General features: G+C 37.1%; 2 protein-coding genes across 2 annotated transcripts in view; one reads left to right on the forward strand and one right to left on the reverse strand.

The window, feature by feature from the left end:
* Positions 1 to 8,776, forward strand: part of GLMN (glomulin, FKBP associated protein) — a 21,175-nt gene extending 12,399 nt beyond the window's left edge. The window contains exons 15-19 of the mRNA XM_034064236.1: positions 1,403 to 1,512; positions 2,619 to 2,679; positions 5,933 to 6,056; positions 7,432 to 7,514; positions 7,641 to 8,776. Coding sequence (XP_033920127.1) covers positions 1,403 to 1,512; positions 2,619 to 2,679; positions 5,933 to 6,056; positions 7,432 to 7,514; positions 7,641 to 7,748 — 486 coding nt within the window. The 3' untranslated portion in view covers positions 7,749 to 8,776. The remainder of the gene's footprint in view (positions 1 to 1,402; positions 1,513 to 2,618; positions 2,680 to 5,932; positions 6,057 to 7,431; positions 7,515 to 7,640) is intronic.
* C6H1orf146 (chromosome 6 C1orf146 homolog) lies at positions 8,773 to 16,484 on the reverse strand. The gene is made up of 5 exons (XM_005154126.1): positions 16,416 to 16,484; positions 14,401 to 14,494; positions 13,140 to 13,308; positions 10,250 to 10,328; positions 8,773 to 8,892 (listed from the first exon to the last, which is right to left on the reverse strand). The coding sequence occupies exons 1-5, from the start codon at positions 16,482 to 16,484 to the stop codon at positions 8,773 to 8,775; spliced, it is 531 nt and encodes a 176-aa protein (XP_005154183.1).
* Positions 16,485 to 21,703: the final 5,219 nt, after the last annotated feature.

Below are 21,703 nucleotides of genomic sequence, written 5' to 3' on the forward strand. Positions count from 1 at the left end.
TATATATGCACATATAGCCTGCATATGTATTTTTACATTATCATTTTAAAACTATTTTTTAATTGCATGATCATACTGCATTTTTCTCAGAAGTTATTATCTTGTCTGTGCTTGAAGGTACATGCCCCTTTCCTAAAGGGGAACTCCCTGGTCATTTTTTTCCCCTCACAGTTCTTCATTTCCTGAATATAATTCAAATGCAGACACAATTACTAATTTTTTCCTGTTTTGTATGATGACATCATTACATTATGTGTGCGTCATGAATGTTCAGTTCATCAGAAACTGTTAGGCTAGATCAAAGCCATTTAAATATCATATTTTATAATCATTTATACCAGGAAGTTGGAAAAATTAATTAAAATAAATTAACGCCTTTTTTTTCTTTTTTTTTTTTCCTTTAAACTGCTTAGGGACTTATCCAAACCAAATTTGATTCTCGAAGATACTGGCTTTTGTCAAATAGTACAATACATTAAAGTTGTGCATATTTTATGCAAGCATAATTATGTTAGAAAACAGTGAAGTACTATTTATTTGATCATAGTCTGCCATGTATATTGAACCAGCAGGGCTGAAGAAGAGGATAGTATGAAAAGTGTTCCAAAAGGGGCTTGCACCTAGGTTGAATAGGTAAAAGTACATTCTAAAATTCCCTTACTAATCAATTTTTTTACTATGCAGCTTCAGAATTCTCTTAATGGATTTCTTCTGTGCAGAGCTCCCTGGCTGTCAGAAAGACAATTTAATAATTTCATCATAGGAATTTGGATATTCTAGATTAGTTACAAAGAATTCTGCTGTAGACATCATGTTAACAATTTCCTGTTGCTGTCCATTTGTTTCATCTTAGTTTTTGTGCCCAGGTAGTCTTAATCTTTCCAGGTCTCTCATCTGATCTGACTTAACCATTTTTGTCTCCTTATCTAATCTGTTTTTCGTCCAATCCATTTTTGGGTTTAGAAGTACACAAAGACGACTTAAACCACCTGATCATCTTAAAAATAAATAGATAAAAAATTATCACTATTGTGAAATGAATATTGAGGTATGGAGCACAGTCTCTTTTCCGTAGCTCAACAGAAATAAAATGAGAGTGTCTGCTACCATTTGCTAAGCTTATGAAAACAAATACTAACTATATTGATGGTGGAATGCTGAAAAGGTGGAGAATAGACAGGAACAGCTTGGCATAGAGAGACAAAGTAGGGAGGGTTATGAAAAGATCAGTTTGTGCACTTTCATCACCTGTAGTGATTAGACAGTACTGCTTCCAGTGTTTCATTCTTCCCCAACACTGTTCTGGTTTCACAAGATTATTGTTAAATTATGTAAGATACCTTTTAAGAATTAAATTTTGAACTCAGCTAAACTTGTCATATTGGGGTTGGTTTCCTTTCAGAAGGCATGTGGCAACACTTGGTTTACAGGACATCACTTGATCTCCCTTCTAGATTTAGTGTTTTTGCTTCCAGAAGGTGCTGAGACAGATCTTCTGCAAAACTCAGATAGGTGAGTTTTACTTGCAATTAGAGGCTTTTCTCCTTTTTTTTTAATCATATAAAAAGACTTCAAACCACCTGACTGCAGTGGGAGGTACAGTGTCGTGTAATTAGGTGACAACATCAGTGTATTTTAACTTTTTGGAACTAGAAATAGAAGTGATCACTTATTTTGAACATCCTTTCATCTAACTGTGCAGAATAATGTCACAATGCTATAGAAAGAAGATGCTTAGAAAGAAATTCCTCCTCCATTACCAGAGGACATGAGGCCTTGGGTGTCAAAAGCAAGCATGATTGGTAGAATGTTATTTCTTTAGGCGTATTTGGTTTGTCAGCAATTGGAAGACCAGAAGAAATGTGGTTTGTTGTCTTACACGACACAGGGGAATAACAATTACTAGATACAATTTATAGCACACAGTATTTTGGACGCTATTTCACAGATGGCTGCTGGGTATCCAGTATCCCATGAATGGGAAAACAGAGCTACCTGAACAGCAAATACTTGCATTGAGTAATATAAAATATAACTGAAACGTCTCTGAAAATCTCATATAGAGGACAAGTATTTTCCTATATCATGAGTAAAGGTTGGGCTTGTAAATCAATAGGTTGTGATAGTGTCCAGACAGACACATAACTACTTCAAATCCAGGTGTATGATGTGTAATTGTTTATCTGAATGAAGCAATAAATAGTTTCTGCTGAGAAGTTTGGTAAAATAAAAGCAAAAAGCGTATTCAAAAACCACTGGGAATTCAAGACAATGATAAGAAAACTGTCACATTAGTTTCAAATGAATTGGATCACTAGAGATGCGTATTACAAATTCTGTCATAAGGTTCTGTCTCTTCAGAGAACTCTTTCCTGCACAATCGCCAGCCTTTGCCAACCTGCTGACAGTTTTAATTCTACTTGCAAAGTGCAAACTGTTGTAATATGGATGTTACTGCACACCAGTGCTTGAGACTAAGCTGTATGGCTCAACAGATGGGTGGCTGTATTTTGTACAAATGGGTATTTTCAGGATGTCTGGATAATGGACAATTTTAATTACTATCCCTGTAATACAAATCTGCTCTGAATGATAAACAGTACATTTTTAATTTACAGGATTATGGCGTCACTAAACCTACTGAGATACTTAGTCATTAAAGATTGTGAAAGTGATCAGGTAAGTGACAACTGATCTGAAAATGATTGATTAGCTGAAGGCTGAGAGCTATATTCATGTGAGCACTGTTGTCCTTGATTAAAACCCAAGCTTTTGAATTTTTCTTTGGTCAGGAACCCAAAAGTGATGCTTTTAACTACATGAGGAGATACTTGATATGTTTCTTTATCCTGATAAAACTTGATTGCATTCATACTTAACTGTTACTATAAGCAAGCTAATCCTTTTACTCTGCCTGATGAGCTGTCATCTGTGTCCGTAATTTCATAGTATGTCGCTATAAAATCACCATCTCTGTCACATATTCCCTGTATTTGTTGCTCTGCTTATTTATTCATTGGTATTTTTCAAGCTTCCAGCTGGATTTATTTGTAATAATAATACAAACCTTTACAGTTCAAAAGATCCATTTTATTAATCTAGGCAATTTTTTTTGGTGCAATATGCTAAAAATTGTTACTATTATGATTTCTCAGAAAACATATTTAGGTTTTAGCTGTGCAAAACCATACTCTGTATACTGTGTGGGTGCATGATAGGTACATGTTAAAAGCTTCTCCAGGTATTAGCATCAAAAAAATCTTATCTGTAAAGTCCATCTGCTGAAGTAGCAAAAGGAATGGCCAAACCCATCCACATTTCTGTTAGGTTGCTTTACTGGAAACAGTTTAGAATGTTTTATAGACAGAGGGAACTTGCCGGCCCAAACTGCGCACCACTGCACCGCTGTTTATGTGTGTATTATAGGTATAGCTCTTTACCTTCACGTCAGTGTATGGATGTTTGAATGTAGATATTTCAGGAGTAATCTACAGATTTAAAATTTGCAGTATATTTAAAAAATTGAAATTACCCTTATGTATTTTACCCATATAATATTGTGCTACCTCAGTTTAAAGCAGGATTTTATAGCTTTAGTTGTAATCCCCAACTTTCTTCTCTCTTTTGTTTAGCTCTCTGCTGTCAGCAACATTTGTTAGATCAGTGCAAAGTGTATTTGTTATTCAGCTGCTCTATGGCTACTCAATGTAACACTGTGATGGATTTGCTGGTTTTGTGTACAGTCAGTCCTGTCCAGCTGCAGCTGATGGAAATGTGTTCCTGAACACTCAAGGGGAAACTTGGTTTAATTTCACAACTGGGTCCATACATGGATTCCATGTTCTAGCAGCTGATTTGTAAGTGCACTTACTTGGGATTGTGTTACTACAGCATTGAAGAGCCAATGGAATTGTGTTTGGTTTTCTGATTACATTCCACCACTAAGTGGCTGCTACTTCTGATCTTAAATGCAACTTCTGTTGACTCTTTCAAATCATTGTGCTCCACCATTTGTGCAATTCAGGAGCTTTTAATCTAGTACATCATGTAGTGAATAGTTATTGCCTAGCTCCTTAGTACTAATGTTTCAATTTTTTTTTGCATTAAAATAGTTTTCAATTAGTGACAGTTTAAAGAAAAATTGCTTTTCAGTTTTAAAGTACAGTAAAACCTTTCTTGACTTGAATAAGCAATATCATGGTCAGATGAATATCCTAACCAGCAGTTAAGTATCCTAAGGTGTTTTGTTGTTCTCCCCCAGTTCCTTGCCTTTCTTTATGATTTGGAGTAATGGATTTCAGCAGATCATTTTCTGTTTTCTGAAATACAGAAAAAATCTATAGTCTGCTTTTAGAGCACTTTGAGATCCATGAACACAAGTTTTTTAAGTGCCTAATGATATTAGTCTAAGTAAAATAATAATAATACAGCTTGCACTGATAACCAAAACAGTAGTGAAAATTACTAGCAGTTGGTGCGTTTCTAATTTACTATTTATGTAGTTATTATTGATAGACTATATCTGTTCATCATATTTAAGGAGTGATCACTATCTAAGTGCTTTTTATAGTCTGTCCATTTCATGTAAATGCATAGCTTTGTGAGAAAAGAAAGAATTCCTCTTTTATTAAAATCTTAAATATTGTCACACACAGTTGCTGTAACAGTGCCTGGCATAGAATGTCCCTACAGTTTGAGGAGAAAAGAGCATCACCTCTTAAGTTTTCCCTTACATTTAAGCGCTGCCAGTTCTTTTTGACTTCTTCCTTGTCTCCCTTCATACAGTGCAAGTGGAGCAGGAAGAAAATGCCTCCTTTTCTGTCAGTTCAGATGTTTTGATTGCTGGGTAACAAGGACTTTCATTAATAAAGTGTAAAAATCAGTGTTTTTCTTCAAAGTTACTTCTTCATTCTTAGCCAATTCTTGTGGACGTTATTACCAGTTTTCTTGTTTGACCACCTAACTTTGTGTTGTTTAGCATTAAAATATAGTGAATTTTCCACTGTAATCAACAATACTATGTAGTAATTCTTATTTTGATTGACCTTACTCTGCCCTTTGAGGATAACTGCCTGAAGAAAGGAGCCATGTAAATGGCTCCTATATCTGAAGACACAAAGGCTGCTTTGTATTTGTTTCCTTCTTGCGGTTTTGTAACTGCAAGCTTATAAGGTGCCAAGGCAGAGGAGTGTTCCTCTTGTGCTGTGTAACCTTGAACAGCACTGCTTTTAAGCATCTTTTCCTGGTATCTCTTGCTCCTGAATGCCATTATTGTAAACCGCTCCCTTCACCCATGCCAAACTAGGGAGAAGTTCATGGTCACTTTGGTTTCTGTGCCTAAGGATATGGGGTAGTAGCATATCCAGGAACATTCCTACAAGGCACTTTAAACTGAATGCAATATAGATAATACCATTACGTATCTGGGGAGCTCGACATTTATCAGAGCTTTCACTTGGCATCTCAATACAGTGTTAATTCAGGAGCATGAATTTAAGAATTTGTTGTATTTTGCTGCTGAATTATCTTAGATGAATCTACAGCTGCTGTTTACTCCCTGTAGAAATTCTAGCCTGAATGGCTAGTAGCTGCCCTCCAACTTCCCCAGATCCTTTCAGTTTTGCTTACAAGACCAAGTTAAAAATATAGGTTTCCATTTCTGTAGTTATCAGCCTACATACCAAGTTTCCCTCCCATGTGTTTTTTGACTGCTTTATTCTCTAATTTTCAACAGATAATGTGAGAGAAGCTTAAATAACCATCATGATTCTCTTCATGCTTAAATGCATGAGTCTACATTCTTTTTTCTCCTTTTTTATTCCCAGCACAGAAGTGTGTTACAAAGACTCATCCAAAAACTTATGCTCAAAAACATAGCACTGCAATTCTTCCTTAAAACTAATTTCTAACCTTCTCTGCTCTGTTTGGATAGACTGGAGTATGGACCATGATTCCTAGGATTGAGCAAAATTTTTTAAAGCCACTGCATGTAGGACTCAATATGTCAAAAGCACACTATGAAGCAGAAATAAAGAATAAGAAGGAGAACAAAAAAGGTTAGTTGGTTTCTTTTTTTGTCTTAGCTTTGTTTGTATTTACAACCTGTGGAAGTCCTTTGGAAACAAAGAATTGGTGAGTGCTGTGTAGCACATGTTTTATACAGTTGTTGACAGTATTCAAAATGTCAAATAATATTTCAGTAGTTGCTATATTTAATAATTTTCGTAATTAGTCAGAAAAATCAGAACTTATCTCTCATCATATATGGAAACCTGACAGAAATGTCGCATAAGGACCTTCAAAGCTTGTTCTGCATTTATACTTTTGACTGTTAAGGTTTGACATCTAAGTGTCTCGGAATATATAGCCCTTAGGTTTATTAGCAGGCATGGGGAGGTTAACAAGAACAGAAATAATTCACATAGCAAATAGGTGCTCTCTTAAAGCCTGAAGAATTACACAGGGATATTTATATATATATTTAAAATCTGACACACAGAATCAGGTTCTGTTCTGGGTTAAACAGACACATTCCACAGGACATAAGAGCTGTAGCTGCTTTAGGCAATCTCTGTGTATGTCAGATCCTTTCTTCCTTTGTGATACCCAGTATAACTTAAGACAGCCCAAGGAACTTCTTGCTTTTGCTACCAAAGATGTCAGTAAAGCTTTTTGCCCTGAGTCTTATCCTCTTCTGTTGTGGTTAACTAAGTAAGTATGAGGCACAGAAGGGGAATTTTTCCGAAGGCAACCTGTGGGTATCTTTGTAAAGGAAATACTTTAAAATGAATTAGGAAGCTTTTTCTTTAAGTCCCTTTTATGTTTATCTAGCCTTTGACAAAGCAATAGATTTGAGTTTGGGAGAGAACATTAACTCGTAGCAGTAATTGGTTTAGGCTTTTTCCCCAGTATATAAACTTTGTAAGCATTATGTTGAATTTCAAATATGTGGTCTGAATGTTAAGAGGTTTTCCCCTTAGTTTTCAGCTTTGTCCTTGTAGTTTTCCCTGCTGCAAGTAATCTGCCTGAAACAGAGAAGCCCGCAACCTTTTGCTAATAAGTATTTCATGTCTGGATTCATTAAGTCAAGCTAAAGAATCTTCCACTGTCTCTCTGGATGTTGAAATATTAAGAATTTATCAAAACTTGACCAGATTTAAGAAGTTCTTTTTCCCTTAAAAGACCTTTTTTGCTGTATATAATTGAGTTGCAGATACTGCCCATTTAGTAATGTTGTTGTATGTTATGGTAAGCGTAGAGACAGCATCCAGCTCAAACTGTCTTCCTCTTAAGGTTCAGCACCTTCTGTCCTCTGGTCAATCCCTTGGTTTATTGGTTTCAACAATTAATGTCTAGACTGAAATATTATTTCAATTCTAAAAGTTATGTGAAACAGCAGCCTGAGTATTGGTTGGCTATTCTCTTCTACAGAGGCGCAGAGTCCTAACACAGTTTGTTCTGTAACTGTTAGCGGGGAAAAGATGCCTGCCATGACTACTGAAATGCAGCTTCAGGTGAGTTTGCATTTCCTTTGAAATCATTCAGAAGTACTGAAGGGGTTTTTTGCATCTGGAGACAAACATACATGTACAGTGAGAAAAAAATTATTCTAATAAAAATAATCTCTTTTGTCATTTCAGGTTTTACACTCCGCTCTCTTCACTTTTGATTTAATAGAAAGTGTTCTGGCTCGAGTAGAAGAACTTATTGAAGGGAAAATAAAAGCTGTAATGGATGAAAATAGTTAGGTCAGGTGAAGTACTTGAATTAATATACTTCTTTAGAAGATCATTTTGACTGTGAGACTTTAGCTGAAAAGTAGGTACCAGCCTTTAAAGGAGAGCAGTTTAGAGTGGCCTCTAGAAGAACTGCAAATGCTGCTTTTCATAAGTCGTCATTCTTTTTTATTTTCTTTTGCTATTGTTATATGGGGTTCACAGAGATGGCCTATTTTCTCAAGTAACTCTTCATCAGAAGTTGATGCTTTTTCTGAAGTTTAGAAATGAAAATGTAGGGGTTTTTTTGTTGTTCTTTTGTCATGGCAAGGAGATAATGGTTGTGCATTTATTTTTCTGTTCATTTTCAGAATATGTTAAGATAGTAGTTGCTGAATGGTGTTGTGAATTACAAAGGTTTTTAAGAAATGACTGGAGAAGCATTAATTAAAAAGCACTGTTTAAGCACAAGGTATTTTTATTAACACTTTGTAAATATAAAGTTTATATGTCAATATTAAACCAGGACTCTAAGATTCACATAGATAATAGTAGAAACATTATGGTGAGGAAAACCAGGTTTAAAGAAAAACAAATCAACTTTGAGCCAAATGAGATGTTAAAACTTAGCAGCAAACCAGGTAACACTCGTGTTTACAAAAACACATTGCATAAGGTTTCATACATAAACGTGTTATATGTGGGAAACCTCTGTTTTAGTATTGACCATCCTTATCTTTCTTGACAAAGTTGTCCGTGAGATAGATTAAGCATTTTGGAAAATTATTCTAAGCAGATGAGCTCCTAAGTTCAGAATCAAGTTAAAAATAAGGATGGCTCTTCTATTGTGCAGTTAAACCACTTTTTTTTTCCTATACAATGCACATTTGGTATAAAGTATGCTATTTTTCATTGTAGAGTTATTTAATATAATTTTTCATTCCAACTGCATAAGTTGTGTATACAGTCTTCTGAAATGTTACTGTATTTTTAAGAACATTCTATATTTTGTGTAAAATATAGCCACTATTTATGAATAAAACCCCCAAATGCTAAATCAATTCTGCTGCAGCTGGTACTCCTGAAGCATCTTCCAAACTGGACTGTTTTCTATGATTTGGGCTTTTGTCGTTGCCATTTTGTAACGAATATCATTTGCTTGTGGCTTGGAAGTTATCTTGGAGAAAAGAATAATATTATTAGTAGGACACAGTAACTCTTAGGTAATAGAATATTCAACATCTTATTTTTCAAATAGAACAGATATAAAAATATTCAGCACTGAAATCTGAAGCCTGTTTTCTGAAATGGATATTCAGGAATGGTGTACACAGAGGTGATCCGTATCCCCTCAGGTGCAAGACCAGTCTTAACATAACCAGTCCTGTCAGCACTGCATCTAATTATCTGGATAGCATTTCAACAGGAGTTGGGTAGGTAGCTTAGGATTAGTTGGATGGTATTGCTCTCTTGGCCAATACCAAGGCCAAAACTTCATTTTTAGGCCCTATACCAGTTAGGGATTCTTTGGGGAAAGATGAGCTCATTAAACTAGCTCTGCACTTCATTGGTTAAAAATAATGTAACAGCAACCAATAGATTTGTGGTATGTGCTATTATCACTTTTCATGGGGGTCTCCTATGGGAGTTTGGTGTAAACATCCTGAACAAGTAGAAAGGCAAATTCAAGTTTATAGGATCAACAGTAATCTTAAAAGCTTTTAGGTTAATGCTGTATTAAGAGTCTGGGCCAGACATCAGTAGATACCATAAAAAGTTTAAGTACAGTGTTCAACGTTGTACAAAGTATTTAATAGCTTTTGCCATTTAGTAAATGAGGTGTAGTTTACACACTTTTAAAATTATTAGTACTCTGAATAGGTTAATGCTGTTTATTTTGAGATGCCCACTTCAGGAAAAGATAAAATGTAAATTCATAGTTGATTCCTAGCATGGCATTCAGCCTGCTCTTTTTATTTTTAATACAGGGGATGCTGCTAGGACTGGTTACAGTGAGTATATAAATTAAAATCTTCATGTTCTTTAAACATGTTCAGTAAATAGGTTTAATTGTGTGTTGTGCATATAGGATATGTTGCAGATACACAGACACATTACACTCATTAAGCTGTAGGAATAATATAATAGTATGTGCATCATCAAAGCCCACAGGTAACTAAAGTCTTCAGATTGTCATTTTTACTTCAAGTCATTGCATATTTAGATATCACACTGGTTCTGTACTAATAAATTAAGACATCCTAACTTAACAGTGGTAAGTAAAAGCCAAATTAGCTCTTAAATATCTAATTTGTCTTAATAGCTGCTATTTAGAGCTTTTTAAATTGCCTTTAGCTGAGTATTGTTAAAGTATCATAGTGGTGGTCCTACCTCCATATATTTAATGGATTGTAATCAGTATGTCCCAAAACGTTCCATTTAGGGAAAAATAAGCGTTTTTATAGTTCTTGGCTTTTCCTGGCTAATATAATTCTGAAGAACCAATAGTTTCGAGAATATGCAGCCAGACTTACCTTAGCTATAGTTAGCATTAACTTAACAGTTTCAGCACTGTTATGAACTGGTATTATACGTAAATTACTGCCCAGGAATCTGCACATCAAAATAAATTAGGGTTACTTTTAGAGGCACAAATTTATTTATTATGCCACAAAACTCAAAAAACATTCCCACACGATGGAAACAACTTCTTGCTGTGCCTTCACAAGTACAATGAACATTGCCTTTATCATTAAAGGCCACTGTAGAGTTCCTGTGGTTTGTGTAGCCATCTGTCCTATTTCTGTACAACTTGTTTAGGTGGGATCTGGAAGGGCTTATTTCTTCTAGGGCTGTAATATGTCAATGTTTCTTAAGCATATGTACATTCAGAGAGAGCTGGCCCCTCTCCTGCTATATTGAAGATTGTCCATTTTCAGTGCCAGGAAAAAAGATCAGATTTGTTTTAATGGCTTTGGAAAAACACAGTAAAGTATCTAAAAACAACTGTGCTAAAAATACATTATTTGAAGTATCTGAACTAAATCTTTTTAGCGTAGTATCTAATTATAGCAACCTACACATCAGCTGCAATGAAGATAATGGGATAATTTCGCTAAGAATTTATTGTAAGGACTTGCTCATTCAAATAATTTAACCCAAAATTCATTCTATAAATAACATTATTCATATGCATTCATTCTTGAGGATGAAATCTGCAGATTTAAAATCCTAGTATGTGTTGTCATTCAGTGCAGTCATGGGGGAGAGAGCGAGATCAAAGCTTAGGCAAGCACAGAGTCATTCCTTAAGACTTGTATCTTAAATGTGTTGCAGCAATGACACCAAAGTGAACATTGCTGCTGTTTGCTGGTGTAGAGCTAAAATATCAGAGGGGCTTAACCATAGAAAAAGAGGAATTTTAGATAAAATCAGTCCAAAGGAAGTGCCCAGCTGCTCAGTTGTATTCCCCTGTCTTCTCCCCTTGTGACTGCCACCTGCTCTACCCGTCAGTCTGCTTGATGATTTGGACTCAATCACATTAGGACCCATGCTGGGTAGATAGCTGGGCTGAACTTGGCTGCTCATTCTTCTAATTAGCAAAAATGAATGTTACAAACAGTGTTCTTCCGTAAGAGGAGGTACTTGGGTCACTGCTGAGTCCTGCTACAATCGCATGCTGAAACTGTGGTTTGATTTACATTTAGGGATTAGAGAAATAAATACATGCAGCTTTGCCAGTACTAGCAATAGGCTAAGCAAAGTATGAATGAACAAGTAGAACAAGGAAACAGTGATGTGTACTTACCTAGAGCCATGAAAATCCATTTCTATCAGTAGTTTTGCTTCCAGTAACAATGGGTCTAAATTTAATCTGAATTTTATTAATCTGATCGCCAAGCAGAATACTGTCTGTTAGAACACATGGCTGGTCTTTGCTCCAAGGTGTTTAAAATTTATCATCTAGATTTACTGAGGCTCCTAGTGGGATGCACACTGGAGCTGTGATGATAAAAATAGCTTTTCTCCCATTTCCCCCATGATATGTAGAATCTGCATCAAGTGTTCATGTTGTTGAGCAGCAATTCCATAATGTTCTTGTTAATAATAATAAAAAATCCCTTCCCCACTACAGCAAAACCATAGATAAGCAGAAAGAAACAATAATTCAGGAAGGCCTGAGAATACCAGGGACTTTGTCTCTAACAAATCCAACAGGTGACTTGTAGTTTGAGAGAACATGGCACAAGTTTGAACCCCAGCAATGCAAAAGCTCAGTCAGTGATTTACATACAATAGCAGAACTCCAAGCTGCCAGGTAGTAAAAAAGTACCTGCATCATAATATACTCATGCCTTCTCAACATCAATTTGGTTATGGCCTGCAACGGCAGAAGTGTTATTTTTATTTTAATAAAATGACTGACTTTCCAACTGGAATATGGCTTCAGAGCCCCACAGTTATTATTAATTGACACATGCACAAAATCTGCGTACACAATGACAAGTAGATTGAGAATTAGCATTGCCATCAGCTGAATAACATGTTCTTGCTGAATGGTGGCAGAGCTTTTGAGAGCCCTCATGAAAATGTATGGAATTTTCACAAGTGGGTAATAGATTTCCTGCATTTCATCCTGCATACTCTGCCTGCTCATCAGCATCTGGCAGTGTGCCCAGGATTTAATGGAACTGGTGCTAGCTTCAAGGAGGTGAAGATCAAAGAAGCCATTAGAATAGTCATTTCTTTGATGTGAAGAGTGAAAATCAACGGCAGTTAGGAGTACTGTACCTACCAGCAAACAGTTTTGATGAGTGTGGAGCACAATTGGGTAAGTGTTGTCAGCAAGATATGTACTGAAACATGCACGTTTTCAGGCTTCATTAGAAATCACAGATACCATTTTAAACAAACCAGGTTTGTACTTTTGCTTTAAAATAACACTGATTATTTAAATTGTTCCAGGACTATATAATAGACGCTGTTCCGAGTAAACAGATGTTAAAAGCTGGTAAAGAATCTGTACTTTACAATAAAGTCTCTTCTCAGGTAGGAACCTCGCCTGTTCCATTTTGAAAATGACAATAGAAAGATGCTGCCAGAGCCAAGAAAATTGCCTGTTTTTCCAGTTCAAAAGAAAACCTTAGAAAGAAAGAATTCTAGTACATAGCAAATAACATCCCTTTCAATCACTTTAGGGCTACATTTTGATGAATGTCCCCTTCCGGTACATGTCAGATGGACTGACTTCACATTCTTTTCATTTGCCATTATTAAACATATACTTTAAATAATTTTCCAGTGCATTAGCAAAATTAAAGTAATAATTTTGAAAATAATTCCTAAAATAATCTTCCTGAATCTAGGACTGCTGCTTCATTTCTTCCTAGCAAGAAAAAGCTTGGTTTGATGTTGAAATCCTACCTTTTCTGAATCCTCAATATAACATTCCATTCTTCTGGGCCATGAAGAGCAGCTGACAAAACCAGAAAGCTGTTCCGGTGAATGCTCATGAACTTCTGAATTCGTTGGGAAAACTCTTCTTCCCCTGTCATAAGCAGGTCTTGAGTGTCTGACAGTATAAATGCAACACCTATCGAAGAAACTGATGTAAATGTACATGTCATGGCAGCAGCGTGAGGTTCTCATCACAAACCAGCAAGCAGCATTCTTACTCAAACAGTAGCTTAAAAGGCAATGGAACAAAGCACATAGATGAATTTATGTACCTTGACACTGAAATGCAGTCATGAGATTGGGCCAGTGATGACTAGTAATTTGAAGATAAAACTACAAGTAATTCAGAGGTTATTTTCTACCAAAACATCAAAGAATCCCCAGCCGTTCAATACACTCAACATAGAGACATCTGAATGTCTTTGAAAGTAACTGCCACAATATAATGAATTTAGGGCAAGTGCAAAGACTGATTGAAGAGCTCAGCAAATCCCATTTCTAAATGAGATAAATATCTTGAAAGTCATCTAAACCATCTATCATGAAAAATTAAACTATAACCCTGTCAAATTATCCTGAAAAGGAAAATTAAAAAGGCTGAAGTTTAGGAGGCTTAACAATTGAAGCTACAGAAGCCTAGGCCAGTGTGTGCCTTGTTAGTCCTTATAGTTCAGGAAAACTTAGGATAAAGGATCTTGTCTACCTGTTTAAAGCATCTTCTGCTCTTAAAAGGGAAGGACAGGTATTTCATGTTTGCAGTTTCAGCAATTTCCTAATCAAAACTGCTCAAAGGATCTTTTCCCTAACTCCTCTGCTACCACCAACTTTGCAAACTCGGAGGATGAAAGCATAGTACCTTGAGTCACTCTTGTGTTTACAGCCAGAAATACGAAGATCCTGACAGCTATCTCATATGTTAGTGGCACTCAATGTGCTTGCTCAATTATAACAAGAATTTACTGAACAGCTCAGCTGATGATCACCAAATCTAATGAAGTGATGTAATGTTCTACAAAATGTCCAAAAAACGTACAAAACAACGTTTCATCTGCAAAGTTCTCTGCCCCCTCCCGTGATTTACATCTAATCATATCACAGCTCCTTCCACTACTGGCATGACATTCCAATAACACAGTTTTTATTCATTTCAGTGTAGCCTACAGCAGTGCCTGATCTTATATGTCACTGGAGTTAATGAGTTTAAAAGCATAAACTCAAAGTACTGTACCAGAAAGAGAAAAAATCACAGATCCAGGTTCCACCGAATCTGAATATCGAACACGGTGCTGTTGCCTCTGTAGAATTGTAGAAATTTCATGATTCTAAATAAATTTCAAAAGGTTATTTTTAAAATATGCTTTCAGCCAACAAGCTTGGCAGAAATACTCTTAAAGCACTGTCTGAACCATTATAGATAGAACTTGAGCACTCTGGTTTAAAAAATATTTTTCATTCCACTAGCAATAAAAAGGCAGTAAAATGTTAATTAAACTTGTTCAGCTAATGAAATTCTGAATTATTTGCATTGGAGGTTATCAAACACTGAAAGGCAATTTTGGATGCATACATTCAGTTTGCCTCAGGAAACTCACAATATACATAAAGAAGCTGAAACATTTTACAGTCTATTTTTGTGAGATGTGCTAAAGGAGGATTTGCAGCAGTGAGGAACATGCAGTAGTGTGTTTCCATGACTTCAGTTAATTAGCCTGCATTATTTCCACAGATGTCAGCATTTCATTTGGAAGATAGTTCAGAAAATCTGTATGGGACATGATTTTCTTTAAAGCCTTTTGATAGGCAGACTGGAGCATTGCACTATGTAACATAATCATCTACAGAATGGAGTGGGCTTGAATATATTTTACAGCCTGCAGAAACCATTTCTGCAGTATGTTCTAGAGAAGCTGCTCAAACACATTTGAAAGGTTAAATCATTGAATCCTTTTTTAGCTAGTAGCATGTTCTTTAACCTACCCAGTTAAAACATAGGCAACCTGCCTATGTAAGGAAGTGTCATGGTTTAGTGGTAGAGTACAAAATAAAGTCAGGATAGCAAGTGAACCCTGAAGGAGACAGTAACCAGAAATGTGCTTTCAATTGGTCTTAAAAGGGAATACACAAGAACAGCTGCTTTTGAGCTATAACTACAATTTTGGAAAAACGCACTGCTTCTAAACCACTGTTGACAGTGAATTATTTGATGAACAAATACAAGTAACAGCTATAGGATAAGTATAGCTGCACAGGGAAAAGAGAACACTTGTAACCACAACTACAAAGCACTACTTCGTAAACAAAAAGCCATCTTAAATTTGTATTCAGCTGTTTCCACATCTTTGCTCACAGGGAGACCTTACTGACAGCTGTAGTTTCAACTAGAGCTGGGGCTGTCAGGTGTGAGTTATGCTGGTGTATCTGATGAGATCACCGCCCTCCAGTACCTGCCACTGTATTATGGATTAAGTTACTCTTGAAGCAGCTCCCAGTCTGGAATAGTTTACAGGCTGCCATTCTGAGACAAGCAGGCAAATAAGGACAGGCTTTAAACTGAAGAGATTCAGGAATTCAGCACCATTCACCCATTTATACAGCAGAGATGAGATGATAACCTTGTCAACCAACCATAAAATATTCTTCCTGGTGAATCAAAGCCCTCATGCCTCTAAATTCTAGCCAGCTGACATGAAATTGGCCTTAGCTGCAGAAGCTAATTACTAGCTCCTTGACATACCCTTTCACTTTACTGGGGAACACAGTCTTGGCTTCCGATGTCAACATACAAATACCCATCCCTAGCTGTAACTCTGTTTTAAACTGAATTGCACCCTTCTTAATAGTCTACCTCAATGTTGATAGTGTGTAGTAGAAAATAAAATGACTAGGGAGAAATTCAGAGAAATAAAAACATTCCTGATGGGAATTATTTACAGTGCTAATTGAAAGCAGCATTGTTGCAGTGCAGAAATGATGAGTCAAGAGGACAGTCCTAAAGCAGTGAAACTGAGAGTATCAGGTGGCAAGAATACTAAACAGAGAGAGAAGTAGCTATGAGAAAATCAACACACACAGAGAAAACCAGCACTACAGTAGAAGTAATGCCAGGCTAATATCACCGCTTTATCATAAAAAAACTAGATTGATTCACATTGCATACAAGATTTTCACATCAAGGATAGAGGAAATGCTTCTTTCAGCACTTTTTAGTGAATCAGATGCTGCTCTTGACAAGTAGCACTGTACCTGGAGAGCTGTACTCATAATAACTGTTGTTATCCATCTTGACTGTTCCTGCCCACTGGTTTCTGTCATTTTTTTCCAAGGGTTTTGTGGCTTTGCAGTGAAATCTCAGGTTCTACCTTCTGAAAAGCTTGGGAAAAGAAAGGTAACAAATACTGCCTGCCAGTTAAAGAGGTGAAATGTTTAAGGCACACAGATCTATTAAAAGATTTGATTAAAACCAGAAATTCTACAGAATGTATATAGGTTATCAGTACCACTGAACTAAATTAAGATGCCAGTCAGATACCAAAATAGCTTTAAAGAATCTGTATCTGTGAGGGCTTCCTGTGTAAGAACTACCAGGGAGAGCAGCATAATGAACAAGTGTCTTCAGAAAAACATTCCTAAAAGCACTTGGACTGTTTACACGACAAAACTTTTTGGAAGCGTGCCCTGGGCCTCCAGCCCCTCCATGTTACAGGCCTGGGCACCAGCTCTTTACATGGACATTTGTCTCTCACTCTATCTCAGCAGGCCGTAGTTCAGCAAGGCTCGTGTGGCGCAGCTGGGAACGCCAAAGTTCTTTGCCGAGACCTGAGGCAGCATGGAGGCCACTCAGAGGCGGCGCTAGGCCTTGCACCCCTGAGGCGCCTGCCGCTGGCATGAGATCTGATTTCCACAGAGCCTCTGTGCCAGTCGATGCCCAACTTAAGCTGTAATCGCGTTTCCCCTCATTTTAAAAGCCTGTAAGGCGCTAAAAATAAATCCCCACATCCTCCCACCCCCGCAACAGAGAAGAGCAGCGGGAGCCCAGCCCGGCCCTTGCTTTTTGCCTTCCAGGCAGACCCAGAGCCCGCTGCCATAAGATGGGTGTTGGAGCATGCGATGCAAGTTTGGCCTTGGTAGAATAAGTAGCTGGGCATCTGCAGGGACCAGGCTCCTTCCCTCAGGATGAATCGCGTTTGCTCCTTACCTGGTGCTTGTGGTAGCTGAAGCCAAGCTGCCCTCGGTTTGAGGTGTGAGGAGATGTCAGACAAAAGCACCCAATTACCTCATGAAGCGCCCACAATTCACTGCCAAGAAGGTAGCTGCGGGCTCAGTGGGAAGTGAGGAAGCACTGAAGCCGGTTGCCCTTCCTCGACGCCTAAGTACTGCTCCGTTGTGCCCTGTTGTGTACGGGAAATGGCTGCCCCATGTATGTTCTGGAAATGCTGCTATCTTGTAAGTAACCTACATTACAGTCTGCCATAATGTGGTTGTTGGCTTGGAGATTATCACTGTACAAATATGATTTTTTGATATTTTTAGATGATAAAAGGATTTAAAGGACAAGGACATGGAAGCATATCAGGCAGAATAGGTAGGAGTTACAAAGTGATGGTAATAAGTCTACTTTTGCATAGGAGAAAATCTTGAGGGAACATTTTCATGGACAGTTAATTCTGCAGATGTTTCTGAGGAAGAATATTCCAGGTTATTTTCTGTGATACCCTAGTTATACAAGTTACATAGTATAAAAATGTGAAAGCAAGGAAAAAGCGCAGTGAAATACAATGTTGGAGCCTCTTTTAAGAGGGAACAGTACTTCTTTTGCATGGTAAAGAAAGGCTGGAGTGCAGTCATGAATAGTACTGGAAAAGAACATTGATTTACAGCTCTGTTCTTCAGACAGTCTGTGAATCTAGACGCATGCTTGTCTACTGAAACTGATGTTTTTAATGAGAATACAAATTGTAGGGTTTTTTTTCTCTTTTAGAGCATTTTAAAATAGAAGAAAGTGACTGTATTTAAAAAGATGCATTTAAATAACAACTTACCTGTCTTGCTCAGAAATAATTACGGATTTAGAAATGACTCTTTTTTTTTCATTCAGGAAGTAGATTTTCATCCAATTTCCTACTTCTGTTGGGAAAATACACCCAAGTTAGCTGCCCCTAACTGCAAAGGTATGGAAATGGCATGGTACTTTTGATAGGAAGTCAAATATTTCTAACAATGAACTTTTAAATTTATGTGTAACACAGTGGAGCCACATGCTCTGACTGTATACAAAAATGATGGAGTTAAGAACATCAGGAGTTATAATAAAATACAGTTATAAAATAATAAGGCAGTTTTGTGTTGAGGCTTGGTGATCCAGCTGATGTGGAGTTTGAATTAATGCACATTATGATTGAATTTGTTTTCATTACTAGAAAAATCCCAGGGGTAGAGAGTAGGAACTGTTTTGTAGTAGTGGTTATATAACACTGTCATGTATCTGAATTCATATTTTGGAATATGTCTAATATGTACCTTCATTACTTGAATTAAAGCAATTCATAGTATCATCACAGTCTGGTTCAGGCTGGAAAGGACCTTCAAGTTCATCCAGTTCCAACCCCGTGCCATGGGCAGGGACACCTTCCATTAGAGCAGGTTGCTCCAAGCCCATCCAACCTGGCTTTGAACACTGCCAGGGATGGGGCAGCCACAGCTTCTCTGGGAACCCTGTGCCAGCACCTCAGCACCCTCACAGGGAAGACCTTCTTCCTTGTATAAAATCTAAATCTACTTCTTGTAATTAAGATAGAGAGAAGATAATGGGAGGAAACAGAATGGAATAAAAAGGTAGTTCAAAGTGTAAGTATCTCTAACAGGTGAGTAGATTTTTGTTTTCTTCAGTGTGATACTGTTAGTAATGTATGGTACTTAATGGAAAAATTGTTACATTTTTAAAAAATAATTACAGAAGAATTTAAACACTGGATTTAGGCTCCTGGGATACCAGCATATGCCTTTCCCCTGATCACTGGTTATAATAAGTGAAGTTGGACACCCTCCACCTCAAAATACCTACTATTTGAGAGGTGTCAAAGTACAATGATGGATAAGAGTGGGACAATGAGAGAAACCAAAACATTAACATCAAAGAATCTGCTTCCTGTCAGCATTTTGATTCCAGTTGTCATATTTTAACTGGTGTAAATCTGTGCATCTTCTATATAATAACTTATTAAGGAGACAATATATTTCTGCCTGTCATTACATTTGACAATAGTTTGCATTTGAAATAAAACCAAGACTCCTTATGGAAGTTCTGAGGGAAACTGTCCTACTGCCTCCTTTGTAAGAGCCACTCCAGCCTAACACTTCCCTGGTCCCAAGTTTTATGCTAAGGGACATGCTGAGCCCCCCAAAAGAAACTGCTCAAGAAACAATTCTGGTAGCAGTGTGTTTTGCAAATGCCATTTGAGTCTCAATGTCAGTTGGCTTTCTCTTTTATGAGCCTAATGTCAGAATGCAAATGAAACAGAGCCTGGCCTCGAAGAAGATGGTTTTTCTGGGCTGTCTGTTTTTCAGAGCATTTTTTTCCCCAGTAGTTTCCCTTCCAAAAAGTGACCTTGTGGGCTGCTGTGTTACCTGGGATTACGAGCTGAATTTATTTTCCTGCTTAAAGTAATCTCTACTGTGACAGTTTCTGACATTTTGCTAGTCTTCGCTTTCAAGCTCAAAAGCATTCCTTTTCCACATACATACTTAGTGCATTTCACATAGAGGTGAAGTTGCAAGAGAAAGAATAGGGCTGTGTCTAGCAGCGTATCAAGTAACTCCAGGGAGCAGAGCAGAGAACCCCATTTAGGCAGGAATAGAAGGATTTCAGGATTAGAATTCCCATATGATGAAGGTAATGGCTGAAGCATTTGGATGAATAACTGATTCATGACAAGGCAAAATCCTTAATCAGTGTTTGTGCTGTCCTGGGCCACATCCCATATATTCTAAATCAGCACCACTTTTTGATTTTGCAGGGCAGTTCCATAGGTACCGCTTTTGCCTGTAGATTTTTATATGAGAAGAGTATTTATCTCTGCAGACATCCCGTCTTGTTCTCCAATGATATGATACAAGAAAAAGTAGTTTTTCCCTCTTAGAGGAGAAAAAGCAGGAGTGAAGGTGCACTAAATAGAAGATTTTTTTTTTGCATTTTACAGAACAGAAATAAAAATCAAGGGCAGCAGTTCACAAATCCAATGAAATACAATGACTCAGCATTTGTTACACATAGGATTTATTATTTGCTGTCATACAGAAATCTACTAAGAATGTTCAGTATATAGCATGGGAAAGAAAGCTTGTGGGACTATGCAACTGTACAGAGATTCTAGAAACAGAAGACCGTTCACAAGGGGTTACTTGGAAATACTGTTACTTAGGCCCCTGCTAATTACTTAGGTTTGAAATGCAAGCGGGTAAAAAACATGCAAGCATTCAGTTTGAGAGCTTAACACCTTCTCCTCGCCCTCCCAAAGACTGAGTGGTCAAAATACTCCAGGACCATGAAGCCATGGACTACACTTAGTGACTCAAACTCTTCTCCTTATCCATCTGCTTTTACATGCATAGGATTAATCTTAATTGCTAGACCATGATAATCAGAAAATAGAGATTGGAGCTTCCTTTTCTACCATGAAGATACAGGGTGACAGTTTATTAGAGGTAGGAAGTTTGTCTTATAGATCTCATGTTCAGGGACATGAAAATTACTTCATTCTATAAAAGTAACAAAAAGGTTTTATGCTACCCACACTGAACCTGGCAGGTACATATGATTTGTCCTATTTATACTGATCTTAAGCACATCGATGTAATTCTATTGAGAGGCAGGATGCTATGCCACACTCCAGAGAGTTATAAGAAAAGAAGTGAAACACTAAAATGATTTCATTAAGCACAAGTATAGGAAAGTCACACAAATTACTAAATAAGGATTGCATACATGAGGATGTAAGATTGTATTAAATGTAGATTTAAGTAATTTAGTGAACTCACTCTCAAAACTGGCTTATACAGTTAGAAAGTAAGTTACATGAGCCACAGCCAGAATTTCTGTTCAGACACTTAAAAATACCCTGATTTTTACAAATGTGGATCTGACAGCAATCACTAATTGCAGCGGGAACTGAGAAAAACTCAGTGTTATTTATGTACATAAATATAAAATCTCTTGGTAATTGGGCTTAGACCCCAAATTTGTGTATGTGAGCCTCTGTTCAGAGGATGTACCACTAGAAGATGCACTCACTCTAATCCAGTTAGCGTTCACCTTCTGTTAACATAAACTATTTTGATCATCAGTGTCCTTGTTAAATATATCTAGTTACTGTTATAGTCACTGCTTCCCAATACTGAGGCTTCATTTACTGAAGATCTGATCAGTGTTCATATTTTGCTGTGCAATAGTGAAAGCTCTTTTGTTGCACGTAATACAGAAAGTTAGATTTCTTAGGACTTTCTCTAATGAATGTCTTCTGAGCTGGGAACTCCGC

Source organism: Melopsittacus undulatus, chromosome 6, assembly GCF_012275295.1.
Source record: "Melopsittacus undulatus isolate bMelUnd1 chromosome 6, bMelUnd1.mat.Z, whole genome shotgun sequence".
Lineage (NCBI taxonomy): Eukaryota > Metazoa > Chordata > Aves > Psittaciformes > Psittaculidae > Melopsittacus > Melopsittacus undulatus.